Source organism: Polyodon spathula, chromosome 7, assembly GCF_017654505.1.
Source record: "Polyodon spathula isolate WHYD16114869_AA chromosome 7, ASM1765450v1, whole genome shotgun sequence".
Lineage (NCBI taxonomy): Eukaryota > Metazoa > Chordata > Actinopteri > Acipenseriformes > Polyodontidae > Polyodon > Polyodon spathula.
In genome coordinates, this window is record NC_054540.1 from 12,605,118 (window position 1) to 12,628,405 (window position 23,288).

The following is a 23,288-nucleotide window of genomic DNA, read 5'->3' on the forward strand; positions in this document are numbered from 1 at the left end:
TTTCCTTTTACAAAACTATGCTTTGAAAGCCATTTTTCTACCTTTTCCATTTAATGAAAAACTGAATAATTCCACTGACAAGACAGTCTTGACCACATCAAGGCACTTGTGTCGCTATACAAATAAATGTGTCTTTTAAACAGCTTTAATTCAAGGAAGGTAAAAAAAAGCTAGGAAAAAGTAGTAAAACAAGGAAACATTGGTGCTATTTTGTAGTCCTAGCTTTGGAGCCATAATATTGGAGTTTAAATTGTATAACTTAAACTAACAGGCAATATTTAACTTTAATATTGGTTGTCTCTGTTTCTTTCAGTTGTAAAGGGACAAATCATATTACTCATTTTGTAAAACTGTGATTTTATTATTAGCTATGTAGCACTAACTTTAAAGTCATGTTTTCAAATGGAAAACTTCTGTAATAGAGGAGTCTTATCCCTTCAGAACCCATATTAAATTACCCTTTTTTTCTGATTCCATATAATATGTTTAATAGCCTTTGCAAAGTATAAGACTGGTCCTCTAAGCTTCAAGATTGTCGGAAGGTATAAAAGCGATAGCATTTTGTTAATTAAGTGGCACACAAATGTAACCAAGAGGATTCAGTCAAGATTATTTAATAATTAACAATTTAGTCTGTTTGGAAAGTAGTTTAAACATTTAACAGTGTAACTAATAACAAGTAAGCCAGCTTTTCTTATGCATTCTTACAATAAGCATTGTGTCATATTTATGCAGACATCTTTTTAACATGCATGTAAATCAACAGTAAACATTTATAAATGTTTAAAAAAAAAAAAAAAAAAAAAAAAATCATTTGCTTTTTACAGTTTAGTTTTATGAAAAGGAAGCAAATAACATGATACACCGTGCTAAAATATTAAATTTGTAGAAACTATGAAAAACTTGACACTCCTAAATAGCACAATAATTGCACTTGTACAAACGCTGACAATAATTCATGGCAATTAAGTTTCATTGTTGATCTCCTGTGAAGACTCCCAACTAAATCATATATAAATGTAAAAAAGTGATTTAACAAAAAAAACTTTTTTTTTTTTTTTTTTTTAATATCCCATTCACAAGTCCTTCAGTTTGAGTGCTTTGCTACATAATGCGGTTCTGTAACTATTTTTACATTCAAATGATGACTACACTCGTCCAGTCGTGGCATGCACTAAAATCGTGCCTCAGGCCATAAATTACAAAATGTACGCGTTAACTGTGATTGACAGCCCTAATATAAACCAAATTTAGAGTACCATTAGATGTTCATATGCATCTTATCTGCAACTGAATTATTTTAATTTCATTATAACACCATGAAGATTGCGTGGCAACAGTCTGTTGTATTTAAGCAAATAATGCTATTGTAAACAAATGCTCAGTGGAACTAACGGTAGTATATACATTGTTCTGAAGACTACAGATTAAAATATTTTTCACATTTAACCTCCTTGCCTCTCCTCAATCGGTTGACAAAAATCTCTAGGCCTGTCCAGTCTGTGGCACTTGGCAACTTTCACAGACATTGTGCATGGAAAGTATTATTGTACAGTATATTACAACTAGAGAACCCAGGCAAGTAAAAAGCCATTCACATCTGGAACCAAGACTTAACTGAAGTAGCTAATCTGAAAGGCTCCTGCAAGTAAATCCTCACATGTATCTCTAGCAGTACTGGTGTTGGATGATCTTCTTAAGGGCTCTTCTTTTTAGATGCATGGATTCAAAAATAAAAAGCATTTTACTCAGATGCCTCATTTTATGAAAAATAATTTGTTAGTTTAAAACAAAAACAAATTGATAGAATCATATTTTAGGATTGCACATTATTCTTTGTGGTGTTAAAACTTTATTTTCTTAAATGCAAACCTCTTTTAGATTTACAGTGCTGGGACAGGGGGATTGAGATCACTGTCCTACAAGTCTATTGTGTCGCTGCTAACACTCGACTTGTCAATTTGTCTGCAAACATTCGTAAATTCAGATTGAAGATCTAAGCCTGATTCTCCGGGCCTGTCCTGGAAAGCAGAACCCAAGGCCTGGTAATGTCTTTGAATTTGAGGTTCCTGGTCTAAGCTTGAGTGGGACAGGTTTCTTGATGGGATTTGGTTACTGCCTAGGGACGAGTAGCCAAGCCTCTCTGGACTTGAGCAGAGCACCAGTGATGATCCGTCGTGGGACAGTTTGTAAAGACCGCTTGTGCTGCTGCCTCGCCACTGCTCAGTGGATGATGTTGCGTTTAATGTATTGGAACTGGATATGTAACCTTTCAATGGCGGCACCAAGTCCATCTCTATGCAAGAGGAAGTCCTGTAGAGGCCTCGGGCAGCAGCACTCTCTTTGGAAGCTCCATTGTCCGCTATGTTTTTAACACTGAGAGACAAGTTGCTGGAGCTGTAGAGCTTAGAGTTCTGGAAGAGGCTTTGGGGAAAAAGGGCTTCACTGAAAAGAGCTTCATCGATGCTGCGTCCTAGATTTATAGGGGAAGGGGGCCTGAGGTCTACTGTGGAGTCACTGTCCATCTGGATGCTGAAAGAGGAGGTTCTTGAGCTATGTATGGGCTTTGTATTTAACTCCTTGTCTTTTGCTAATAAACCCCTGTTACTATGGTATAGAAGATCAAGGCCTTCTATGCTGCCGAGGTGGTTCTCCACTAACGTATAGAGAGGAAGGCATTCGTTTTCACCCCGGGTGATGGTGTCGCAGATCACCAGCTTTTCCTGCTGGGAGGAAGACCACTGGTAGTTGTTTGGGAGGATGGGTGTTTTCATTGTCACATGGCTGTGAGACATGCAGAATATCTTGGACAAACAGGTACACTGGGGTGCATCATTAGAACAAAAGAGAGGATACATTACAATGAGGGCCAAAGTAAGGCACATGCCAACCTCGCATATCCTGCAGCTCAAATGGAAGGCCCACCAGGGCCAAGGGTGGAATACCTCCATTCCACCAAATCCCAAGGCATGCAGCATGGCATACAACTGAAGAGCTGCACATAATAGTGCAAACAATGCAGAGAATGCTGCCGTCATTGCTGCTTTATCCCAATCCTTTAAGTCTGCAAAAGGGCACCTATTGTGCCTTTCTATTGGTGGAGAAGTATTGTTTAAATGGTAAATGTGCTTGGCATCTGCTCTCACGTAACAGTAGAAAATGAAGTATAAAATTGACATAAAGGCCGTCAAGGCCACAAATACTCCTTGTGACACAAAAAACAGCCAAGGAAGCTGAGTAAAGAGTTGCACTACCAGAATTGAGCCTAAAGAGGAAGAAAAGTGCAGGAACACTACTATGGCTAAGAAGCATGGATGTTGAAATACAGAGTAGGACAACTGCATCCTGGACCTCATTGAAAGGAGCAGGAAAACAATTCCAAAAGCAGAGGTGAGGCAAGGAAATGGCACTTCATACAGGAGTACTGTTGCAGGTGCAGCTAACTTGTCCTGGTGGTTATAGGCATCGTAAAACATGGAAAATGTTCTGCTGGAACCAGTTATCAAAAGAAACACATCAATGGTCACAAAGTAACTGTAGCCTGATTGGCATCTAAAAGGTAGACACAGCAAGCTTAGAGCTGAAAGGAAGACCACTAGAGAAAACAATGACCCTACTCCATAGATGTGGGCTTCCCAGGCAACACCCCATGTTGCCATTGCACTGTTCCAGTCTGCGTGGAGAGGAACAAACATTGGGGGAAGTAGAAACAGGTTGTAGGATTCATTTTCTGGATCCTCCTCATCAGGAACAGCAGAACTCCAGGTATCTGAGGAACCGCATTCCCCAGTTCTGTCTTGGTTGCAGTCAGACAAAGCTGATGGATCAACATTCACCGTCGCTGAAGACCAATCCTGATGAGAATCTGTACCTACAGGTAGTAAGAGAAATGGATTTAATATGTTATAGAAACACCAGTTAAAAAAAGACACTTCCGTCGAGATGCTTAAAAGAAAACCTGACAACTTCCTGTCTGCTGTTTTCCAGTTCAGCTTAACCCTTTATGAAGTCCACACTTAGGGGTTGAATTGATCAGCCTACAAGCCATGGTGGCATTTTAAAATCATTTTACAGTACCAGAGGAGCCTGGATTGTATTACTGGCGTAAATACAGTATGTAAGTATGTATGTACGCATTCATGTGTTTAGAGTGCTCAATTATTGTTCCCTGGATTTTCTCCCCAGTTTAGAATGTCCAATTATGATCACTCACAGCAGTTTAAGAGACCTGAAGATAAGAGGGCATCCTACAATCCCTTACACCCAGGAGCTGTAGGGCGATTTTAAGAGAAACAATCTCTGCATCCCCAGCGAAGACTAATGTCTTCCCACATCTTATCTTCCATGAATATATGACTTGCCCACCCTACATACCATATGGCCATACTGGGGCCTCTCGGCCACTATTTAAAAAGTGGTGCCCTTTTTATGATGTTTGCAATCAATATTAATGGTTCTTATTGCAATTGCAGCCTGCCATACAGTAGATGATAGTACAGTATGTAAGAGTCTTTATAGAAGTATGAGCCAGCATCATAAAGATACCAGATGTCCTTGTGGTTTTCTGGTTGAGGACAAGAAGGTGCTGGACCTTACAACTAGAAAGACACTATGGCTGAGCTAGCCTACATTTATGTCTATGGCAGGCAATTAAAACGGAAGAGCAGTTCAACAAAGACTTGTCAGCAGAATTAAAAAAAAAAAAAAAAAAAAACAAAAAAAAAAAACAACAACAATCTTTCAGTAATCACAACAAGAACCATTTAGAATGATTTCAAACCTTAGAAAACAGAACATGTAATTTGAAGGTACTTACTCTTGAATATTAATATATCCAATATGCTTTCAAATGTTATTGTCAGTCTTAATTATTAAATGTAATGCAGGCCAGCAATTCTAGACCGGGGGGTTGATTTCATTGTTCAATACTCGACCAAAACAAACCACAACTTGATTTTTGCTATAACATTTTGTACTGAATTGCACTAAATTGCTATCCTTCTGTCATGTGTAAGCTGTAGTACTGTATGTATCTCTTCTTTGTCATTCCACCAATTTGCTGTGGTGATCAAATGATGATGATCATGAAAAATGATATATCATTTCCGCACAAAATGGTTTCCTTTTACAGAATATTAGTTCTAAAAATGCTACACGGAAAGCATTAAATATTATGATTAACTGCCCTGCCTTATTGAAAATGTTCAAATCACAAACCACACTATAATACATTTTAATATCTGTTTTCACAGGAGCAATTATGCTACATATCCTCCGTAAACATTATTTAATCTAGGAATAGAGATTTAAAAAAGAAAAATCCTTTGCACTCTTGACAAAATGAATCTATGTTAATAGGCAGCTGGTGACTCAATACAATAGGTAGCACAATTGTCAAGGCGTTGACAGGTGTGTAAAATGTAACTAAGTAAAAAAAAAATAATAATAAAATGTATGTTATAGTTGTAATGTAGTTACATTTACAGTTTATTATTATTGTTACTATTATTATGACTTTTAAAATATTTGTAGTCCCTTCTGAAAACTTATTCAAAATAAGGGTGTTACTCATGGTTTCTTTTATTCGCTTTGGGTGGGTATTATTTCGGGACGATGGACCAGGCTAGTCATCAGTGAAAATCCATAGTCTGTAGATTACTGTACTGCTAGAAATGTATTTGAAAGAAATGCACTTTTTAGGCTTTTCTTTCAAACTAACACCTACTCTGTAACTTCAAAAACTATTCGTACTAAAAGGCTTTTCGCCTGCGGTCAATATTTTTAATGTTGATTCCCTCTTTCATGGATATAGAACCCATTCATTGTTTTCTTTTCCACTCACGAGAGCTGTTCTGATCAGTAGATGCCCTGACTTTGCCTCTGTTGCTTCAAGTTCTGTAGTAATGCAGTAATAACCACCTTGGGCACCATGTTGTGTGTGTGTGGGGGTTTTTCGTTTGTTTTTTTTCAGGTAAAAAGTTGTCTGATTCTTTCAAATCGCATACCTATATCGAATATATTTCAAAAGATGAATTATTTTAAGTATATGGTACTATATTTACTTTATTATGTGAGAGACACTACTGCCCAAAAATTGCAGCAGGCCCTTTTTCAATGTTACACAACAGGACTATTTGAGACTTTTCAAAGCAAATGTAAAAAGATGTAGAAAAACTTGATAACGCAAACATATAAAATTGTGTCTTCTTTCTCCTTGTTTATTACTGCACTGCCCATTAAAATATGTGGGGAAAAAGACTTATCCAACTCCAATAGTACGTAGTTATACAATAGAATAGTATAATGGTGGTAACATTTCCATTTTTAGACATATGAACTGATTTTTTTTCCATTGTGTTGCCATTTCTGGTAATATGGGGGTCTGCTAATGGTTCTGCTATGGTTTCTTTATAGTAATTGTTATATTTGAATAAAGTGCACAAACAGCTGCTTATAAACCGTAATACTTGACAACAACCACACTTGCAGCATCTTGTATCCTAGCAACGATAAGCATGACAATCGCGTTAAGTTATCTGACAACTCGTAACTTAGCAACCATAAGACCATTGATCGCTCTTAAAGGTACAAACCATTTTAGTACTAAATCCACAATGGCTATGCATACAAGATAACAGTAATGCACTGGATTTATTGTATCCTAAAGGTATTTGTAAAAGTTCTCAGTAACGGCAGGTGAGATTCGACCTTGACACCTGAGTCACCAACTAATAGGGAAAAGAATTTCATAAAATGCCCCTTTCTCCTATTACCCAGTTTACTTAGTGCCAGTAAAGGTTAGCATTGTCTTAACAATACTCTTAACATTACCGTTAAACTTTTAACCAAAGTCTGTTTTGTAAACAAGGCAACCATTAAGGATCCTCAGGTACACACAAACCACTTGATGTTTTTCACAAGTCTGCCCACGTGACACTCCCCTCTTGACCCACAATGCTTGATTGTATAGGAAGGTTATTTAGCAATAAGACCATTTAAATAAGGAAAATGACTGACTGCTGCGTTTTCAAAATATGTCTGTTTTCTAAACATTTGGCAAAGATACCAGATGACAGAGCCCAGAGGAAGAACAGTGGCTGAATTGACCAATATGAATGGTCTGCACCATCCATGTGCTTCATCTGTTGAGAACAGTTGATGTCTCTGTTAAGCAATGTTGTCACAACTTGCTGCAGGACTCCAGTAGTAATGCTGTGGATAGGAGTAACAATGATTTCTACCTCTTCTCCCATCTCTATTTTGTAATATTAGAGCACTACATTGTTAAAATTCGACTTTTGTAATTGTGGTGCATAATGAAGGTTTAGACTATTAAAACAAAATAAAACCAACCTAACTTATTTTTTAAAATATTCGATGACAAAATTGGACCTGTAAAATAAATAATAACGACTGTATTTTTTACACAGATATTACAAACGAAAAGAAAATTAACAGTAACACCGCATTTCAAAATCAGATGTTGAAAAGCGGGTCTTGGCGCACACTACTATGAAATAATCTTTTTTACATTTGTGTAATTGTTTTTATCAAACAGAAAACATAAAACATGATTATGTGAACGCTAGAGAGTAACGCTGTAAGCAGGACCACCTGTGGGTATGAGAGGCTGATCACACATTTGTTTTCATCTTGTTGTATTATCTTTATATAATTGAATTTACCTGCTGTCTCTGGATGGAAGGTTTTTGAAGGGGAATGGGTGGCAGCTGTCTGGTGGGCCTGTGCACTCTCTGTAGGGTTGATGGGTGCTAGCTCCTCACTGTCAAACCCACTGTCTGCGTATGTTAAGGTTGCTGCAAAAGATTTGTTTCAGAGGCTATCGTTTCAAAGCACGAACACACGTATTGCGCACACACAGGGCTACACAAGCTATATACTCCAAATCATCATTAGTAAGATTTTTTTTCTGAACGAGAAATAGACCAATTACTCTAAAGTAAAAAAAGAACCCGCTTCTGACTTACTACGACATAGATAGTAAATTCAAATTTCTGCTGTTCATATTCACTTTTTGTCACAAAAAATGACAGACAATATACTTCATAAATACAGCCGTAAATATAAATTAAATTCAGTGAATGCTAGACCATTTGAATATACGCTGACCCTCAAACGTTGATGTAAATATTTCAAATGATATTCGCAGGGTTTCATTTATGCCGTGTAACCGGCTATACTCTAATTTATGTAAGTCTTGTCTTACATTTAAGTTTTTGCCACACAGAGTTGACCATTCTTTTATGCTTTCCAGTTGTTCTCAACATAGGTTTTTTTCTGTAACTGTTTGCATGGTTTATTATCTAAATAAATGGTACTGTCCGTCTTCGTGTCAATATGGTGGCAGAAAGAGATTCATGCCATGAATGTGGAACATTTTGGGACATTAATGCTTTGCCTTAATTTTACGGTTTTATGGTGACTAACCTACACATAAATTAAATTGCTAGTTATTTTTTATTCAATACACACAATAAGTTATCAGAGCAAACAAGTCTCTGTTTTTCAAAACTGATTAAAACACATTTAAAATAATTTAAAAAGAGGGTGTTGAATGTAAAAACAGATAATAGATTAATACATCAATACATTAAATGTAATTTCTCCACTGATCTGATATATCAACTGAAACCCAGTGCATTGGAATCTAAAGCTCCTAACCTGGTCCCAACCCGGGTTTTGGCTACCCAGGTCACAATCCCATGTAGTGTGAAACCACATACCCAGGTCGACCCTAACTCTACCCGGGTTGGCAGTGACCCACCTCAGGATGTGGGCTGACGCGCTTTGACCCGGATCAATCAAGACAAAATGCCCGATGGGCCCTCGTAATTGGACGATGTAACAAACAGCCAAGCCAGAGTGAAGGTTTCACTTCTGCAAGGAATTTATTGATTTGAGACTCACCATGAGCCAAATTGCAGCGATAAAGAAACATCTGCTCTAATCAACATCTGGGCCAATGACTGAATCCAGAGAAGCTTGGATGGAATTGGATGGAAGCATCCTTAACAAGCACACCATTTTGAAAGCCTGAACAGATGGAAGGGGGGTCATGTGAACATTGCTGCTTCCAGGGAATTGTGTACTTGTTTCTGTCACCCAGGTTGAACCTGCTTCTTCAAAAAGCAGTGTCAAGCAACATAGCCGACCTGCATGACACCAGGCAGTGACCTGGGTAAAGCATGCCAGTGTGAAAGGGGCTTAAAAGTTCCATTCAGCCCTTTGATTGGGTACAACTCAAAAGGAGCTTTCAGGCTCCAACAGTATATTACCATGCCAATCTACACCAATACTAACCTTAAACAACCTTAGCAGACTGCATACAAAGATCAATTTGATCTGTTTAAAAAGAAAAGCAGCCATGTGAATTTGAATCTGATGGGTTAGACACTATGACATTGCTGCCAACAGCCTACAGGAAGAAAGCTGTTTGATAAAGGCTTTCAGACCCAGCGTGATTAACTTGTCTAGACTGTAACACTATTGTCACCTCCCATGGGTTCAATAAGCTAGTATGTTCATGGTGTTTAAATACTCTGATAATACTTTAAGCCACTTTATTGGCAATTTTGGTGTCAATTGAAACAGTTTTGTTTTTCATATTTTGATGGTAAATTTGTTATCGCCAGATTACAAAATATTGTATGGACTAATTGGTTGCAATCATTCATTTCAGTTTGATTCCTGATATGGACAGTAAATTTAATCTTGAATACAAAATTCAGATTTGCAATGGTTAAACCAGAAAATCTTAACATTAGACAAGGTTAGTAATGAGAACATGAGTACAACTGAATATTTTTAATGTCGTTATCTACATATTGCTTACAAAAAGCCTGAAATTGTACATACCCAAAAAAAACCCCCAAAAACAACCATACAGTAAATTAATTTATTAGTGCTAGTGCTGGTGAATTCATTAGGGTTTCCAAGGATGCACCAGTATATTCGCCAATTAATTTTAATATCTCCACTGGGTTCTATTTGAAGATAGTAGCAGAGCCAATTTAAAGAGGCAATTAAATTTTCCTAGGAGATTCACATGGTTGGTTTAAATATACTTGCTTTAAGTCTAAATATGTAAGAAACCTGAAAAAGTATGTCTTTTAATTGTGCCTGTGTAGCAACATATTCTTTTTAAATATAAACATGTGCCCCATATTCTTAGAACTGCAACAGGAGTTAAATGAATTTACATACTTTACCTATCAATAAATGAGTAAGAGGATTATACGTTGATATCATGATATCCCGTCTGCACAATTCCATTCCACAATTCTAAAGTACAGTAAGTGCTAATTGTAAATATCTGTGAATTACTTTTATCAATGGTAAAAGTTGGCACTGTTAAACTGATTTGTTAGTTTGTGGCCTATAAAATAAAATCTCATAAGAGCTGATTTAATATTTGTATTTATATTTAAACAGTTTAGATATGAAATAGAGATGTGTGTACATGTTCAATAATATTAGACTTAGTTTCCTTTTCAGATACTTAGCTAAAAAAAAATTCTTAATTATATTTATAAATTTTTGTGCACCCTGTTGCATTTTTGACAGTTTTAACACATAATTACACTTCAATAAATGGATAACTGCATATCAATAAAATACTGGTTCATGACACACACAAAAATAAAACATTCTCCAAAATGCTCGTTCAGAAAGAAAAGCCAGCTATATAAACGGTATATTAGATTTACATTCACAATTTTTAAACCAAATCAGTTGAGCTTGAAAAGAATTCAAAGTAATGTTCTGATTGGAATCGCTGTTTCTAACCATTGTAATTCAAAGCCAGAATTGGTAAAGGGAATATAAAATATCCCTGTGATAAAGGTGTTAGCACTCAGAAATGAAAATGAGAAAATGTCTATAATAAAGTGGCTCAGACACACATCCACGTAGTCTGTCTGTTCTTAGCTATTTTCTGGTAGGTCAGGTGTTTCTTATATGTGTTTATTATATGCTATCAATTGAGTAGATAAAAAGTGATGAATATCATAGATACAGTAATAGATCAAATGCAGAACCGCACACACGTGTGTATATATATATATATATATATATATATATATATATATATATATATATATATATATATATCCATGTGCATGTGAGCACCCTCAGAGATAACTGCCACTACACACATTTACCGGTATTGAAAGAGATATTGTAGTTATGACAAAAATTCAAATGTCTTCAAAATAATCCATTCCTATATAGTATACCCTAAAAGGATTGTATGCTTTCTTGAAACTGCCTCAAAATTTAATTTCTTTTTGCATCAAAACATTATTTCATCATGAAATGAATTCTAATATATGACCAAAGAGAGAAAAATGGGGGTGAGTGGGAGCGGGAGACTATAGGTGCTGTGTAACATGCTCAGCATCCATGACTAGGTAAAGATACTCCCTAAGGATCTGGCATATAAAAGATTCCGAGTGCATACGGAGTGCTGATACGCACTGCAGCATGTGTGCCAGGAATTTTGATTGTGTTAGACCACAAAGATACAACAATAACAATTTAGAGCTGTCACTTCCAAAAATTTAGCTGCATTTTATTTGAAGGCAGTAGGTGGTGTGTTTGCATGTCATATTTTTTACAGCGTAACTTAGCATAGCACATTAAAACGTGTTCTTTGAAATGTGATTATAATGTTCATATATTTCCATCTGTTACAGATAAACTGAAAAAAAGTATAGATTATCCAGATTAACAAATTAATCACTATTGAAAATACAGATTGACATCACCATGGGTTGTTTGTTTCTACCTATAATGCAATCCAAAAGATTGTGCGGGAAAGAAATTATGGTTCATTGCTCTTAACATCCTCAATATAAACAAGTCAAACGATGGTGTCTGGAGTATAAATTAATCTTCAATACAAATGCAGCCTTTTGGAGTGTAAAAGGTTACAGTCCATGTGCCCATTGCTATGGCAACACTGTGCAGGTAACCAGGTCAGGTAGAATTAGAAAATGGGAGCCCTTCCCGCAGGAGTGGTGTTGAAGGATAGCAGTCAGCTAATTACTTTTTATCCTGATTGGCTTATAAGAAAATGATCTCTAGTATTTGATATGAGTAAAGATAGAAATAATACTGTAGAGGAACATATTACGTTTACCTCTATTTCTTCATTCTGCCTGATTTTTTTTTAATTATAGAGAGATAACCCTACTGGCATCTTGTGTTTAGAACTAACTTGAGTCCCTTGCCTAACCCAGGGAAATCTAAAATTACAGTTCAAGACAAAGTACCAAGATACCAAGGGGGCACACAAAGATGAGCTCTGTTTAGTCAACTGTTTAAAGCATTGTGATTGTTTAACTTAATGCTAAAATAAATTCAATGACAAACTATTTGTATTTATAAATCTAGAACTATGTGTATTTCAATTATGGATGTTCTTTTCTCCATTTATATGCCAATTAAGTAAGTGAAATTAAATTACAATAATTTCAATGGATTTCATTTATTTTAACTTTTTTTTTTTTTTTTTTTTTTTTTTTTTACCAGGTTATGCATATTACATTCACTCATTATATCCACTCCAAGTCAATGTGGTATTTCCCCATGGTCTGTCAGAAACCCATGTATGTGAAACTGGTTCTCTAAAAAACAAGGAAAGCTCATTTTATCTTGAATGATGTTGGATACATGGCAGTACTCTATGTGGAAAAAAGAAGGCTCTAAAGCATGACTAGTAAATATTTTATTTCACTGGAAATACTTGAGTAAAAGGCAGCTTTAAATTGTGTTAAATAAGTACTACAGTGCTACAAAATAAAGTTGCCCAATAACAAAATAAAAGATGAATTCACAGTTTAACAAATATTTAATTGAACCCTTGCTTAGAGAAATAAATAACAACACTTACTGTCTAATGTTTCAGTTCCTGGAGTCTTAGAAAATGTTATTTTTTGGGAAACATCTTCATGTAGAATTTTACTTTCATTAAATACAACTTCATCGGCAACTGTGGGGAGCAATCCCGTGTCCTCATTATCAGTAACCATTTCACCCTCTATTAACCTCAATTCAGAATTTGGTTTCTTCACAGTAGTTGGTTCCTGGTTAATGGGTAATCCAGTTGATTCCAACCTCACATTGGCAACTGTGACTGTTCCTGGTGTTGGAGATTCAAGGTTGAATGATTTGGGGGATTGTGATGGAGTAAGAAGCTTAGTTGTCTCCAAGATCAAGATATCAGAGGCAGGTAGAGGAGTATTACTGTTTTTAGTTGTCATAAAAGGCCTTTTATCCACTGTTTCTTCCTTAGTTGTATATGGTTTTTCTTGGTTGCTTGTGAAAGTGTTAATCGGTAAAGTAGTTTGGTCAAGAGGAAGTTCCTTTTGGTAAGTTGGAAGGCGGCTGCCTGTTCCAGTCTTGACAGATGTAAACATCGACAGTATCACAGTTTCGGAGGGCAGTGACACAGTGCTAGGTCTTGTAAAATCATTTGCATTATTTCTCGGTGTAGTCCCTGTTTCCATGGGTCTTTCGGGTTGAACGTTTTTGTCTTGTTTTCTTTGGAATAATGGTAGGATTGGTGAAGGCCCAAAGCTTGTACTCATGCCCTCTGTACTTGGTCGGGTAGATTCAAAATTTGTATGCTGAAGATCAGCTGACAGACTGAAGGGTAATAAAAGGAAAGAAGGTGTTTTAGATGCTACTGTAAGGTCCGTAGGCACCCAAGATGGTCTAGAGAAGGTGCCAAGCTTCGCAGTGTAAGACTGGTGATGAGGAATTAGGTCTGTCTTTGGGGATTGTGGTGAGGTATGTGCCACCACATTTTTCCCCTCAGTTTCAGGAAGAGAGGTCCCTGGTAGTGAACACCATAGAACAATCATCAACATATAGCCTTGATCAAGCATTGTGCCCTTGCTATAAATAAATTAAATAACATTTAAAAAAATAACTGTAGTCATAAGCAGTCTTCCATCATCTGCAAATTCACCAGGGGGATTTTGACCATAATAACTGTTCTTTGGTTCACCTGGAAAATAGACATATGTGAAAGTCAACAAATATTCTTAATGTAGCACAATAAAGTCATACACCACACATTTCATTCTCACCATTGATCCTTTCTTTTGTAATTCTTGATGTAAACTGATAACATGTTAAACATTTTAGACAATAGTATAGGGTCATTGGATAGTGAGCTTTGTGTAATAATGGATCCAGTAAAAGGGAGCCATCGTAGCTTAGAATCATCAGTATCACGTAACCCATACACTGAAAACTTCCATCAAGAGTTATAATAGTAGCTACTGGTAACATTAAGTCCAATTATCTGAGACAGTTATTAATTTCACTTGTTTTAGCACCAGTCATTCACTCTTACAAATCTCAGTTATTCAAATATTCTTGAATTTGTCCAAAGTTCTAGTTGTTTCTGTAGAATCAAATTCAAAATGGTGGCATGTAATAAAAAGTGATTTCATAATGCATTCTTAGAGCATCAACAAAAAGTAAAAAGTTAGACATTTGTCATCAGTATCAGAATGTGTATTCACCATACAGTTTTTTTTATCTCTAAAGGTTAGATTAAAAAAATATGTTTTTCTGTTTAAGAGCAACTGTGGGACAAAAGGGAAATTAAGCAGTTTTATTTTTTTTAAATAAAAATCATTCGGATTGGTTCTTATTACATTTACTCTGTATTAAGGTGACCTGGGTTTAGGATCTGCTTTTCTGTTCTAGTTATCTGCCATAGATGTCTGTAACCCAGGCTAGATCAACCAAGGGGTCCTCATAGAAGTAGCCAGCGCAATCTAGATGTCACTGACTCTCACCTCTATAAAGACAACTTGAACAGAACAATGTGCAGCTACTTATGCTTTTAAAAAAATGGCTTATTGATTGGTTTGTTATTGTGTTTGTCCCATTTGTCTGATATTTCCCACTCAGAAACAACAACCGATCTGAAAACAGACAAGCCTCCTGGATATTCTCAGTCCCTGAAGCAACAACTGTGCTCCAAGAATAGTTCACATTGAGCAATCATTAATTGCTTGTCTTTAAAGTCCAAAGCTATTAAAATAAACATTTACATTTCAGTTAACCTATTTTCTTTTTATTAAAGAACACTGTGCTTCTTTTTTAATCCTAGCCCCAGGAAAATGTACAAATTATTATTTTTTTTTTAATTGACTGCTGAAAACTGTAATCAAGCCTATCTAATGTTATGTTACTACTGGTAAGTAACTGCGACTGGATACACATCATCCCTGTGCATATTATGTTTTGTATTTTGCATTTGTTGATTAATTATTTTAAAATGTATTGTTTAAATTTGTATAAACTACAATGTTTTGGTATTGTTTTTGCAGCATGGACGGGGTTAAACTTCCCCATCCATGCTAACGCCATGCAGAATGTGACCGTCTCCAGATTAATTAATTTATTATTAATTTGGAGACGGTCACATGTATAAAAACTTGCAGCTTTGGCTGATTGGGGAAGATTGTTTTCAGAGTGGAGAAAGTTTACAAACGAGAGGAGGCCATTCGGCCCATCTTGCTCGTTTGGTTGTTAGTAGCTTATTGATCCCAAAATCTCATCAAGCAGCTTCTTGAAGGATCCCAGGGTGTCAGCTTCAACAACATTACTGGGGAGTTGATTCCAGACCCTCACAATTCTCTGTGTAAAAAAGTGTCTCCTATTTTCTGTTCTGCTACTCTTGTATTTGGACCAGCATGATACTTGTCTGTTCAGTGTTTGTTTGCTGCATAGTCTGTTTGTTTTGGCCATCGTGCCTCTTTATTTTGGAAAGTGTTTTGTTTTTTCAATCTTTTTATTTTACAATAAACCGGCTCAATAGTGCATTTATTCATATCCCAGCACTGTTGTCTGTGTCCACTGCCTTCCAGGTCTGACGTCCACACAGCAGCCATCCTGGTCACAGTAACATGACTAATTTGAGTTGGAAATCACAGTGCTTGATCATATTGGTATTCCAATGCTCATACCATGACTTTCTGTTGCATGTGGAGGCCTAGGTTGCTAAAACAGTTAAGGTATTTCTCATGAAATATGGATGAGGCCAAATGCAATTATAATTGATAAATGATTTGTAGAGACCTTTCTAAAGTATTATTGAAAATCATAGTCATCAGTCTATTTAGCAACCGCACTTGCAGAGTTAGGAGTACAGAGAGCAGTAGAATCGCTGTATGACATTTCTGGGGCACGAAAATGCAAAAAAATTGTCAGAGGAAGGGCAGCAAAGAACTCTTGGTGCACGGCAAAGAAAAGAAAAGTTTTCTGAGCAGGAGCTGAGAGTCTTTATGGCTGAGATCACTCACCATGAAACAGAGTTGTTTGGAAAAGCCTCAGCCAACATCACCTTAGAAAATGATATGTATTGGCCTGTCCTTTTTAGCAGGACATCCAGAAATTTGCCTAGCACTCTGGAAAAGGTGGATTGGGCTATCTGTCCAGACATTCCAACTGTGGTCTGAAAGGAATCAGAGGCTAAGTAACGTAGAAAACACAGCACTTTCACATGTGCAGGGATAGCGGTCCCTAGATTGATGCTGGGGTCTAGCTCATCCATCAATTGCCCTTCTCCTCCAAATGTGTTCCTGTCTCTCTTCGCCGCATCAGGAAGTGCACCACAGCAGCCGTTCTGAAGCCAATGACAGGTCTCTGCAGGTGTGTGCTGTTACACAGCTCTAAGTTACTCGCTTCTACAATGGTTTGCACCTTGTAAGAAGAGGTGGGTCAGCAATTGCTTAAGTGCAAGGCAATCCTTACATCACATTATAATGTTTGCGCCCACTTATTGTCCAGATCCCGCCCAATTCCATGCTCTTTTCCCCATTCTTTATATACGCCGCGTTTTTTGCGACCAGGTAAAATCAGACTTTTCAGCTGCTAAACACGATTTATGGCAGCATTAAGGGGGTTTTGCACCTATCCTTACATCACCCTTTAGACCAATGACAAATAATATCACAATAAAGACAGAACACTGTTTATGGGGGAGGCTTTTGTGCAGAAGAAATCCTCTCCCTTAAAGAGTGCATATAACAATATAATTAGCAGCATTGTTCCTCCATAGATTAGTGGTAATCTATTTAATGACATTTCACAGTTCAAACAATTGTGCCATAGCTTTTCGTTTTCAAAGACATGAGAACATGGGGACATGTCAGATCATGCTTGAAGAATTTAGGACTTTACATTTTGTTATTATATTGTGTCATTCTTGAACACTACCCAGTTTCACCAATGACCTTCTGCCATCACAGCCCCCCTCTCTCAGGGTCGGGGGTTTCAGGATGATTTGTCCTGTTCTTCTGTGATTCCCAAGCTTATAATTGTTACATGTTAACAGAACATGCTTACTATACATTATCAAGGTTAACCATGGTGTTTACAATGTTTTACCACACCTTAATGTCACCATCCTTTTACTGTGCTTAACGACACCTTGCTATGCTTTTACCATGGACTACCACAGTAGAATTGTGTAAGGAAGAGTACAAGACAGACCAACGGGCAGACAGTGAGGAGGGTAGATATTTAAACAGCCTACCTTTAACTGATTTGTTTTTCTGTCTCATGCACTCTCTGTCTTTGTGATTGTGAACCTGCCACTGTCCTGTTCATAATCTTCTCACAGATTTGGATTTTGTCTAAGGATTATTTTTTTTGAATACATATTTTTTAAATCTCTTACACTGAATATATTAATCTCCTGGACAAAAACAAACAAAAAATAACATAAAAATCCTGAGATTATCGTGTTGCTTTTGTTTTGTATATAGGTCTCACCGAGATCTGTAAATGTTTTAATAATAGTGATCATCACAGTAAATAGATACTGAGCATCAAAAGAAACTTATCACTTATATTTAGATAAAATTCACTAGGTGTGATCGAAAAATGACAAACTCTGTTTTAGAGCAGGTGCAGTGACTTTTTATTGTGCTGATTAACAATTGACATCACAAAGATGTTGCAAAATGATCTGTCAATCTTGGGCAGATGATGTGACTCTTGGTCTCCAAGTTTGTGGCTTGTCATTGATAGAGTTTGTCTGGTTGTACCGTCTCGCCAGATTTGAAATTGCTGGCTGTGAGCACCCAAAACCGCGAACCACAGTACGCTGCCCTAGTCCAGCCTTCAACATGCCGATTGCACGAAGGCGCTGCTCTCTTGTCAGACGTGGCATATTGTTTTTTTTCTGTGATTTTCTTTATTGCTTTTATACAAGCTTGCAATTCAACAGCTGAAATCACTCCATATCCAGTGCCCAATCAACTGTCTCACTAATTAGGTGATTAAGTGCATATGCTTCGGTCATAATTAGTCAAACGTGTCATGGTCAAGGATGATGATCGAGTGATTAAGAAGAAACCAAAAACATTTTGTCAATGTCCACCATTTATATACCTTTTTTTTTTTTTTCAAAAATAAAAGTGTTATAATAGTGATGTTTCTTTTGATGCTCAGTATATTATGTCTTGAGTGCTGGGTTGCATACAATGATCAGTCTTCTATGAATGATTTCGAGATTATGCACATATTGGCAATGCATTATTTGTAAATGTGAACAGATGAGGGATGTTTGGCATTCTTACCCCCTACTAAATTATGTTAAGGCAGAAAGGATACAAATATTCCCATTCAGACTGTTACTAAAGACTGCGTATATTTCACCTTATGTGTTATAAAAAAGAGTCCTACCTACTTTGTATATATATTGCACATGACAGATGCATTTTATGCTTGAAGAGAGGGTATCTGCACTAGCTGAGGTAAATGCTCTATCTAATTTTATTTACATAACCCAATTACCTATTTGTATATATAAATACCCAGGATATTCTCTGAAAAAAGCCTCATACATAAATTAACATCTGTTTTAATTTTCCATTTATGAATAGTATTAAAATAGTGTTATGCTGATACTGGGCTTTCATAATAACAATTACTGCATATAACCATTGCCTATTTTGATTCAACTGTATGTATAATACCGATATATAACATACACCACCCATTTTGTTGTGAGAATGAAGGGAGCCAGGCAGTAACCTATTGGTTTAAATGGGATTTAATTGGTCTATTTCTCTAGATGGTTTCAAACATTTAATGAGAGATGTTTATAAAAATCTATTTTTATCTCACCAGTATTTTTAATTTATTCTATGCCCTTTAGTCATATATTTAACTAATTTATCCTTAGCCCTAAATACTGCCCTTTCAGAATGTATGCATTTCCTGTAGGTTTTAGAGAGATTTTGTGATATAGTCTGTGTAATTAGAGCATGGGTTTACAAGAAAAAAAACGGTCTGTGCAGGTTTGTCTTTCCTAGTTCTATATTTGTACATAGAATGAAATAAAATTTATTTAAGGTGTCATTGTTGATTTTTTTTAAAAGGCTAATAAAAGCTTGATCCTTTTTTTTTTTATAACCTTGCTTCGTTGCCAATACATATTCCTCTGTTTTGATAAAAAGAAACAGGTTGACTTCCCTTCCCTCAGGATTACACATTTAAAAGCAATAAATATAAATGCATCCATACAGACCCATGCAGAGACATACACATTGAGATTCACGACAGTTTTTCTCCAACATCTCTGCTAAGCTGTAACTTGTTTGTAAGCTTTCACATTTCCTACATTCTGAATAGAGCATTCATCTTTACAAATATAAACGTATATATATTTTTCATTGGTCTGTTTTTAAAATATTGTTCTGAAGACATGTACAAACAGCCAACAACAATCATCAGGCATGCTTAAAAACCTGAATATTTCTCATTTCTGCCTTATTTTTTGATCATTTTAAACTAGTAATTATGAACCTGCCTAAGGCCGTTAAGAAAAAAATTAATAAATACTTACTCCATTAATATTGGTATTTGAAATGAAATGCTTCTTGCCCTCTGCTGCAATGCTGTGGGTATCCTCTTTCTTGTGTGAGAAATAGAGTTTCTGCCTCCTCTTGCTCTCCCCCCACTTCAATCCGCCAGTGTGAAATTCAAATACACAATGCCTGTGGTCACACCTCACTGAGCAAATTATTCATTAGTGGGACTGCCAGTGCTGTGGACGCTGGGAAAGCTCGAGCCTCAGGAAAGGGGTGGGCTCCTTACACCACCACTCTCTCCACGCTCTCCTAATCCTGTCAGCAACAGCAGCAACAGCAGCAGATGCATCACCACCACTGACTGGAGCTTACAGGAGTAGGTCAAGTTGTGCCAGCGACCTAAACCTACTCCCAAGTTATGAAACCAATCTCTACAAGTTAGAGAAGGATAGCTCAGTGACCAGGTTTAAAGTTATTGACAGATATATATATATATATATATATATATATATATATATATATATATATATATATATATATATATATATATATTAGATTACGTGGTTGAACCCAAACAGTGTACTGATTCCACTATACTCCAATTACATACATCTCAAAGACAAATTATATCTATTAATTATTCTAAGATGATGTACAACATAAGACTTTAAAAAAAAAAAAGGATTAAAAAAAATAATCTGGGAATCATATGGTTTTAATATTTCAATGTCCTTAAAGAAGACTAAACATATTTGACTTACCTCCTAAACCTGTGACATAGCTTCAAAAGGACGTAATCATCATTTTCGTTGGATATCAAATGCTGTTTGCATCATTCTGGACCAGCTCATAGGACTATAAAACATGCTATAATGTGTTGCTTATGAGCTGTCATTTGTAGCCTAAAGCCTGCAAGCAGTAAATAAGTTTCACATGTTCCCACTTTACAGCGAGAATGAATGAGTTTAATAACAGTGAAATCAATATTTGGACGTTCAAAATAAAAACAAGACGTTATTCAGAAAGTGTGAAACAATATCTTGTTCTTAAAATAAATTGATGTATGACTGTGGCAGAGCACAGCTCTCCCTTTAGAAATTGGCAGGGATGGGGTTAAATTCCCCTACGTGCCTGGCTTTATTGTGTTCAGGTGGCTGGATTTGATTAGTTGATTAGCTTAATTAATGATCAATCAGCGCCCAGACACCTGACATAAAAGGAGGCCTCTGCTTCCTATTGAGAGGAGGGAGCTGAGGAAGCAGGTTTGTGATTTGTGATTTGTGATTTGTGATTTGTGATTTGTGATTTGTGATTTGTGATTTGTGATTTGTGATTTGTGAATCCAGTGAAGGCATTGCCCAGCCTGGAAACCTTTATTTTCGTAAGTTTGTTTTTTGTACTGGTTTTTTGTGCCCTTGTGCACTTTTATTTGTGTTTATTTATAATAAAAGTATATATTTTTTGAACTGCAGACTGTCTCTGGGCCTCTATCCACTCACCAGCCTGTCACAATGACATTAACCAGTTAGAAAGACAGGGGATGGAGTTGTTTTGCAGGTCCTATAACTCTGGTTGGCAATTGATCGTCCTCAATTACATTAGTAAACCCATAATCATTTATGTCAGCAATTAAGTCAGTGAAACAAGAATTTTCCAATTTTTTTTAAAGTGATCCAATAACCCCAATTCTCTGAAGCAGCACATAATTCTAAAGGAAGTATAATTTCCTGAATAAGAAAACATTTCTTGGAATGGCATCCCTGTAGCATTGCTTAGTATCCAGTCACACAACAAACATAATTTCATAATAAGAGACATATTTATTAAGATTGATTTTTGTTTTAAGTAAATAAAACGGTTAATCTTACAAAACAAGTAAAACATCATCTGAGAGGTTAATTTAAGGACTCAAAATCATACCTGCTTTGTATGTTTCTAGTTGTTTAAGATTAAGTTCCATTTTTCTTAAACCAAGGCATTATTTAAAAATAACAATATAAAAGCATAGAGCTAAACATGTGTATGAGCATATAAAAAAAGTACTTGACATTAGAAAACCATCCTATTGCTTGGTTCTACCCTCAACAAACAAGGCATTAATGAGCTGCCAGTCTGAGTGCAGTACACACACACACACACACAATAATGAATTACAAAACTAACACCTTTTTTACATGACATATACAGAGCTCCTATCTTTTGGAATTCTCTGCCCATGAAGTTCTGATCCTCCACTGGAACTGTTTTTAATGCATCCTAATTTGTATGGTGTTTTTTTTTTCTTCTTCCTTTTGTGGCCAGAAAAGTGCACTTATTGTATGGTGCATAATAAAACACAGCACACATTTCAGGTTTAACAATATTGTTCTTCTTTGTTCTATATATTGAATCACGAGGTTCTCTTTGGTCCTGATCGTCCCATGTGCACATTACAAGATTACACTGCCTGCACGGATCCCACTGGCCTGGATGAAGAGTGGCAGCATAATGAAGCTGTCTGATCCATCAACCTGCTTGCATAAGGGTTTGATCAGAAAGGAAAGCACAAAGTCTTTTATTGGTGTATGCTCTTTTTGTTTATGTGCTGTAAAGTAAATGGTAGAATGTAGCCTAAACTTTTGCCATGGGCACTTTTTTTGGTTCACCACCGTTCTTTAAGCTCTGGGATGCCAAATTTGAATCTGTTTTTTAATTTTTCTTTTACTCAACCAAATAAATTATAGGTCTCATTTGTCTGTATAAACATTCTGTGTTTCCCAGCCAAAGTCATGCATTCTGATTATTTTTTGCACTGTGAAAATATAACCATATTTTTTACCCTTGGTTTTGTCTTTGCCAATTGTATGTAGAATACTCCCATAAATCCTAATGCAGAAAATAAATAAAATTCACTCAGTAAGCATTTTTAAGAACCATTAATTCACGGATGCAGCAATAGGTAAAGTGTTTCCTTTCTAAACGTTTTTAATAATAATATAACGATATATAAAGGATATATAACGATATATATAATATATATATTATATAATATATATACTCTTATATTTTATTTTTTTTTTTTTTTTTTTTTTTTTTCATAATCCTTCCAGTGAATTTGAAGAAGAAAAAATAAATAAATGCATTCTGACTTTATAACAAATTGAAAAATATTTAACGGTTGGCTGATTAACTATACTGACTGGAGACTAAACAGTTCTGCCCAGGCAGAAAATCAGAACCTAGGCATACACTACCAATAGAAAATACTCGTATGTCAACCTGGAACTGAGACAAGACCTCACCTTCAAATTCTCTGTTAAAATCTACATTGGAGGCATGGCCATAACTAGCTTTGAGGACACCAAGGTCATGTCCTTTGTAGTTTTTGTTTGCATCATCAATGCTAATGCTCATGTAAAAATTCTGGTAAAGTACAAAAGACCC

General features: G+C 36.1%; 1 protein-coding gene across 1 annotated transcript; it reads right to left on the minus strand.

The window, feature by feature from the left end:
- Positions 1-215: 215 nt before the first annotated feature.
- On the minus strand, positions 216-20,055 carry LOC121318184 (proline-rich transmembrane protein 4-like). The gene is made up of 3 exons (XM_041254595.1): positions 19,901-20,055; positions 12,914-14,032; positions 216-3,871 (listed from the first exon to the last, which is right to left on the minus strand). Exons 2-3 carry the CDS (start codon positions 13,908-13,910, stop codon positions 1,920-1,922), a joined length of 2,949 nt encoding a protein of 982 aa, XP_041110529.1. The 5' UTR covers positions 13,911-14,032; positions 19,901-20,055; the 3' UTR covers positions 216-1,919.
- Positions 20,056-23,288: the final 3,233 nt, after the last annotated feature.

What these genes read in the sequence shown, in the direction of transcription:
- LOC121318184 (XM_041254595.1), bottom strand. Translation starts at nt 13,910, where the DNA reads ATGCTTGATCAAGGCTATATGTTGATGATTGTTCTATGGTGTTCACTA. An exon ending in AGGAACTGAAACATTAGACA is followed by an intron (nt 3,872 to 12,913) that starts GTAAGTGTTGTT and finishes TACTACCTGTAG; the next exon opens with GTACAGATTCTCATCAGGAT.